The sequence below is a fragment of the Protomyctophum parallelum genome (assembly GCF_964188405.1).
Source record: "Protomyctophum parallelum genome assembly, chromosome: 23".
Lineage (NCBI taxonomy): Eukaryota > Metazoa > Chordata > Actinopteri > Myctophiformes > Myctophidae > Protomyctophum > Protomyctophum parallelum.
Genome location: NC_139715.1, coordinates 30868360 through 30875859, shown reverse-complemented (window position 1 = coordinate 30875859; position 7500 = coordinate 30868360). Strand labels below are relative to the sequence as shown.

The following is a 7500-nucleotide window of genomic DNA, read 5'->3' as shown; positions in this document are numbered from 1 at the left end:
TTTAATTCAGCAGAGAGATAATCCATGTAAACGTTGAGCAAAATAGGAGACAGAATCCCCCCCCCCCTTGCCGAACACAATTTAGGCGATTTAGCAGACGCTCTTAATCCAGAGCGTCTAAGCAAGAACAACACATGGCAATACATCAAATACATAACGATTGTCATCAAGAATCATCAGGAAGCTAACAGTAGAATATCTGTACAAAGAAACTATGAGTGTACACTATAGAATTGAGCCTTTGCATACGCCTGTAGGTCGTTGAGGCTAGGGCAAGTGCTACGGCACGTTGAGTCTGAAGAGGTAGGTTTTCGGACTACGGCGGACTACTGTCTGTCTGACAGACAGACAGACAGACAGACAGACAGACAGACAGACAGACAGACAGACAGACTTACGTGACGGCGTACTGAGCGAAGGACAGATATTCCACCAGAACATCCAGACCCTGGTTCTCCTCGTTCAGGAACTCTCTGACCCACCTGAACACACATGGGGTTTAATTATGTTAATTAACATGTTAATTAAACTCTCTTGAACCACCTGAACACAAATTAACACAATTAACATTTTATTAAGGCAGGCAGGCAGACAGGGAGGCACAGACAGACAGACAGACAGACAGACAGACAGACAGACAGACAGACAGACAGACAGACAGACAGACAGACAGACAGAGGGAGAGCAACAAACCATGTACAACCCAGATTCGGCACAAACAAGGGACTAAATTATTTTCGCTCCTATGCCACCAAAATGTGGAACGCCCTACCAACAGTCATTAAGACATGTGAATCCCTTGACTCCTTCAAAACCGCTCTCAAAGGGCACCTACGGATGGCTGCAATTCGAAACTGGCCTCTGTAAAATCTGAATCCCACCCCATTTTCCCTCACTGTATATGTATCTTTTCCCTTTTTTGCTTCCCATATGATGAATTCCTGTTCTGTTCTTTAGCTACATAGAAATGTCTATTTGTATGTCTCTAAATGTTTGTATGTCTCTAAATGTTTTGATGAATTGAACAATGTGGACCCTGTTGTAATTGGGTCGTCCACTCACAGTTAACAGTCTTTGTATTGAGTTTGTGCTTAAAATGTACTGTAAATTCTACAAACTGTTAATAAATATTTCAATCAATCAATCAAAGACAGACAGACAGACAGACAGACAGACAGACAGACAGACAGACAGACAGACAGACAGACAGACAGACAGGTACCCTATGTGGTTGGTTCGTAGGGAGATCTCCAGCTCTCTCAGGGTCTGAGTCGACTCTTGAACTCGACGCCGGAACTTCTAGAAAGCGAAGAGAAGATCAAAACAGAACCGAACCGAACCGAACCGAACCGTGAGAGGTTCCTTTGGCTCTCCAACGTCTAAATGTCACTGATAAAATGATAATGACTACTACTAAAGCCCATGACCCGCCAGCACACTAATGTAATGTAGCTACGTATGTGTGTATACTCTATGTACTCATAGCTATTTATTTCCCAGGGTACCTTGCGTATATGACCTATGTGTGTTTGTGTACTCTAACCGTGGTGTACTCTATGTTTGAGGCAGCGGTGGCCGAACGGTTTGCGGAGCGGTCTTGATTTCGGAAGGTCGCTAGTTCGTATCCCCGGACCGGCACGTAAAAATTACCACCGCTGAAGTGCCCTTATTGGACAAGGCATTGAGCCCCATACCATGAAATGTTCTATGAGCAGGGCCTGGCTGTAAACAAGTTCTTGAGCTTAGTCCAGTTACCCTGGGTAAACATAGTACCTTTCCTTTCCTTAGTCCAGTTACCCTGGGTAAACATGGTACCTTTCCTTTCCTTAGTCCAGTTACCCTGTGTCATGATCTGGCTCACATCATGACAAAGAGGGAGACGACACACAGGATTAAACTTAACATTATTTTATTTATAACTAAAAGAAGGCTTGAAAGGTGCAAAATGTATGAGGTGTGAGTGGTCAGTGACATCAGTAGTGTAAGGTGTGTATGGCTGTGTGAACATGGACTGTAAGTGCGAGTGCAGAAAGCAACTGAACTGAAACTACTTCAAACAAACATAACCAAACAAGCAGTGTGACCTGTGCAAGGGAGAGAGGGAGAATGGCCTCAACCAGCCTGCTTTTATACCCAAGGGGATAATTGGGACCAGGTGTGTCAATCCCCAAGACACACCTCAGCAGGCTGGCACTCTCCTCCTACACAGGGACAGAGAACAACAATTAATATCCAACCAAACCAACCCCACAGGATGGGTCATCACATCCCCCCCCATAAGAGAGGAGACCAAACAGGTACTCCGTAATATTAACTCAGCGTTAGTTACATATGACCATATTACCAATACCTGACCCATCCCACCAAACACCACCTCACCCCCCCTGCAACCTTGGTACCTGTAGTATAGGAGCATATTTAAGGGGAGAGTGAGAGACAGCAAGGTGAGACTGATGCAGGCACAAACATAAGGTACTTCAGAGTTCAGACAGACTAGAATGCATGTAATAGGGCCTCAGCCACTACATTTCTAGGGCCTTTGTCTTGTTGCCCAACTCTCAGAGATGGTTTACCAATTTGTACTGAACGAGCGTTGCATGTTTTAATGAAAATAAACCAAACATCCCTTTTCAACCGGGGCCAAAAGTAATGTTGCCGGATGTGCTTGTACACGTTCCTACATCCCATATGCCCAGCTACCTCATCATATGAGGCCTTCAACACCATGTCCCTGAACTTAGCCGGCACCACAATCTGCAAAATGGGTTTCTCCAGCCCATTCTCGCCCTGTACACCCCACTTACGGACAAGAACTTCATTTTTCACAAAATAGCCCTTTGTAGCAATTTCTATGTCTTCCGCAGGAGACACAGATTCAAACAGAGGCTTCAAAGAGGGATCCGACCTTTGTTCTTGAACTAAGTCAGTCCTGGAAATGGACTTAAGCGGCACAGGTATTGAAAAGGATTTGGCATCAGCTTTTACCTGTTGACCACACGCTTTCCTAGGACTCATCATGCACTTTAAAGTCTCAGACACCCCTATTTTCAACCTTTCTGAACGTAAAGGCTGCGAGTCAGGCCACTGTGTGCCCACAGGTGATTGAGCCTCAGCCCACACTTTATCACCTGCAAGGTCATTGCCAAGGATTATATCAACCCCCTCCACAGGCAACTCATGACGCACTCCTACCACCACCTCCCCAGAAACAAAACCACAGACTAACCTCAGTCTATGTAAGGGGACGGGGCTGATTTTCATCCCCATACCTCGCATTAACATGAAATCACCCGTGTCTGAAATTGAGGAGAATGGAATTACGGCTTGACGGATGTATGTTTGTAGTGCACCTGTATCTCTCAAGATCTTCACTGCAACTGCCTTTCCACCAGGCAGAGACACATAACCCTCTGAAATAAATGCTGAATAAACAGCTTCATTTAAAGGAATGACAGGGGCAGCCAAAGCGACAGGTTTTATTTGTGCACCACCTGACCACTTCTCTTTAGTTTTAATAGCAGGGCAATGCTTTTTCCAATGCCCTTTACTATGGCAATAATGACAAGTGTCAAGGTCATCCTGTTTCCATGAACCAGGCTCAACCTGAGCACAATCTGAAGCTCCCTGAGCCACAACAGGTTTTTCAGTAGGCCTACATCCTGGACCACTGGTCTGGTGCATACCCCAGTCCTCTCCAAATGCTTTGTGAGTTAAACAATACTCATCAGCCAACACGGCTGCTTCCTGAGGTGTTTCAACTTTTCTCTCATTTATGTAGGTAGCAATAGTAGCTGGAACACAGTATTTAAACTGTTCCAGAGTAATCAAGTCAGACAGCTCTTTAAAGGTTTTAACCTCCGACGTCAAACACCATCGGTTAAAGTGGACCAACATCTCTCTCACAAATTCGACATGCGTTTGATCTTCATTTTTACTCCATTTCCTAAAACGTTGTCGATATGCTTCTGCTACCAATTTATATGCCCGCAATACTGCACTTTTAACAATGTCATATTTTGCACTTTCTGAAACTGTTAAAGCAGCATAGGCCTCCTGGGGCTTACCTGTGAGGACACATTGGAGCAGCAGAGTGCGCTCACCATCAGACCAACCCCTGGCGTCTGCCACACGCTCAAACAGGGAAAAAAATAGATCAGGATCTTTCTCTGAAAACTTGGGAAGTAACTGCAAGTTAGAACCAACATTAAATTGTTGTTGATCTTTAACACTCAAATTAAATTTATCTTGCTCCAGTTCCAACTTTTTCAATTCAATAGTTGCAATAGTTCTTTGCTTCATTTCTTCAACCCCTTTCTCATGTTCAAGTTTAATTTGAAGCAATTCCTTTTGTTGCTCAAAGGTTAATTGACCTGAAGAAAAATAAAAAGTTTTACCAGACCTCAATTCAGTTGGATTCTCATCATCCGATGGGACCTCCTCCTCCTCTGGTAACACTTGCTTTCCCACCAAACCGTTGATCAGAACTATCTTTACCCTAACCTTTGACTGTTTGGCACAAACAACAATGCCGTAGTGTTCTGCTAGTTTTAACAGCTGCTCTTTTTTGCATCTATCCAGCAGCTCCATAGATGGAGCCTGAACAAATTCTTCAACTACCAAACTCATTTTTTTTTTTTTCAAAAAAACAAACAAACAAAAAAAACTGTGCAAAAGCTTTAACCAAAAGTAGCAATAGACCCCAGAGCCCAACTCCCCTACCTAAACTGCCTACCAAAAACTGACTGACTGTCTCAACCCTAGACTTCAGTGGCCCTCCCGAGTCCCCCCCTCCAACAAGGGCCGCTCAGTGGTACCACCGCATTCCAGCTTTTGTGGAACACAGTCTAAACCCAGAAACAAAAAACAGTGAGTCCCATATGGAGACCCACTGTTAAAAAGCTATCCGGGAGTTGGAACCCCAAGGACTAAAGCACTTTAAAAACTCAAAAACCTGCACAGAGAGAACACAAAAAAACCGAAAAGTTCCTAATGCTCTCTCCCTCTGCCCCAAACAAAATACCAATTCCCATGTGTGTCCCCCAAACACTTTGTTCCACTTAAGAACAATCAAACAAAGCCTAAGTTCATCAAAACACTTGATAGAAAAACTCCAATAGGAGGTAACAACCAAATCTACCAACAAACTAGACTAGAGTGGCGAGCCCCCATCTTGTCATGATCTGGCTCACATCATGACAAAGAGGGAGACGACACACAGGATTAAACTTAACATTATTTTATTTATAACTAAAAGAAGGCTTGAAAGGTGCAAAATGTATGAGGTGTGAGTGGTCAGTGACATCAGTAGTGTAAGGTGTGTATGGCTGTGTGAACATGGACTGTAAGTGCGAGTGCAGAAAGCAACTGAACTGAAACTACTTCAAACAAACATAACCAAACAAGCAGTGTGACCTGTGCAAGGGAGAGAGGGAGAATGGCCTCAACCAGCCTGCTTTTATACCCAAGGGGATAATTGGGACCAGGTGTGTCAATCCCCAAGACACACCTCAGCAGGCTGGCACTCTCCTCCTACACAGGGACAGAGAATAACAATTAGTATCCAACCAAACCAACCCCACAGGATGGGTCATCACACCCTGGGTAAACATAGTACCTTTCCTTTCCTTAGTCCAGTTACCCTGGGTAAACATAGTACCTTTCCTTTCCTTAGTCCAGTTACCCTGGGTAAACATAGTACCTTTCCTTTCCTTAGTCCAGTTACCCTGGGTAAACATAGTACCTTTCCTTTCCTTAGTCCAGTTACCCTGGGTAAACATAGTACCTTTCCTTTCCTTAGTCCAGTTACCCTGGGTAAACATAGTACCTTTCCTTTCCTTAGTCCAGTTACCCTGGGTAAACATAGTACCTTTCCTTTCCTTAGTCCAGTTACCCTGGGTAAACATAGTACCTTTCCTTTCCTTAGTCCAGTTACCCTGGGTAAACATAGTACCTTTCCTTTCCTTAGTCCAGTTACTCTGGGTAAACATAGTACCTTTCCTTTCCTTAGTCCAGTTACCCTGGGTAAACATAGTACCTTTCCTTTCCTTAGTCCAGTTACCCTGGGTAAACATAGTACCTTTCCTTTCCTTAGTCCAGTTACCCTGGGTAAACATAGTACCTTTCCTTTCCTTAGTCCAGTTACCCTGGGTAAACATAGTACCTTTCCTTTCCTTAGTCCAGTTACCCTGGGTAAACATAGTACCTTTCCTTTCCTTAGTCCAGTTACCCTGGGTAAACATAGTACCTTTCCTTTCCTTAGTCCAGTTACCCTGGGTAAACATAGTACCTTTCCTTTCCTTAGTCCAGTTACCCTGGGTAAACATAGTACCTTTCCTTTCCTTAGTCCAGTTACCCTGGGTAAACATAGTACCTTTCCTTTCCTTAGTCCAGTTACCCTGGGTAAACATAGTACCTTTCCTTTCCTTAGTCCAGTTACCCTGGGTAAACATAGTACCTTTCCTTTCCTTAGTCCAGTTACCCTGGGTAAACATAGTACCTTTCCTTTCCTTATGTACTCATAGGTACAGTATTTATTTCCCAGGGTACCTTGCGTGTGACGGCAGGATCCAGGAAACCTCTGAGCTTCTGGATGTAAGTGTGGGGAGGGTTCTTCACCTGAAATCGTTCCTATGGCAACCACACACATGCGCACACACACACACACACACGCACACACGCACACGCACACACGTGTACGCATGCATGCACACACGCAAACACACACAGTGAGTGAAGAAGTCATTACAGATTTTCACGATTGTTAACACACGTTTTTCAAAATTCACACACAAAACTGAAAGCCTCACACACAAAATGATAAACCATGACACCGATGTTGCATGGTGACTCTTTGCCATCAAATCTCTTAACCGTTCCCAAAATGGAACTTTCATTTTCCATTTCCGTTTTCATTTCGTACATATAGCCATATTGGCAAATGACACACGTACCATTCATTGAGTATACTGTACATACACAGCATTTACAGCACGCTGAAGTGCAAAACTGAAAACACAATCCTAGAGAAATGGAACACAGCGTATGAATGACAATGACTCGATCTGGAGAATGATCCATTTCTCCTTTGATTAACCCATTCTGACCTGAGATCAGATTCATACGAGGTTTCCGCCGGACAAACACTGGGTTTGATTAACCCATTCTGACCTGAGATCAGATTCTAAAAATGTCAGTCGCTCTTCGATTTTTCAAAAATAGCAGACCTACAAGCTCGTATCGCGCCACTCGGTGGCGCGATATGAGCTTGTAGATCTGCTATTTTTCAATAGATAAAGCATAACATGATGCTAACACCAAAATGGGTGCCCGGTCAGAATGGGTTAAAAATGACTCGGTGTAGGGTCTACTTTTTTCACAGTGAAACATAAAACAGCACACAAATATTATGCCGTTCTATATTCAATTATTTTTTTAATTTCATTTTTATTGGAAGAAAGAAACGCCTTGAGTGGTTCATGAAGCCCTGCCCCTGACAGGCCT

At 43.8% G+C, this 7500-nt stretch overlaps 1 protein-coding gene across 1 annotated transcript in view; it reads right to left on the bottom strand.

Moving 5' to 3' along the window:
• Positions 1–7500, bottom strand: part of LOC310854009 (formin-like protein 2) — a gene marked incomplete at both ends in the record, with an annotated part of 38694 nt that overhangs the window by 28893 nt on the left and 2301 nt on the right. Inside the window, 3 exon segments of the mRNA XM_083758482.1 lie at positions 399–482; positions 1223–1299; positions 6547–6627. Of these exon segments, the coding sequence (XP_083614608.1) occupies positions 399–482; positions 1223–1299; positions 6547–6627 (242 nt within the window).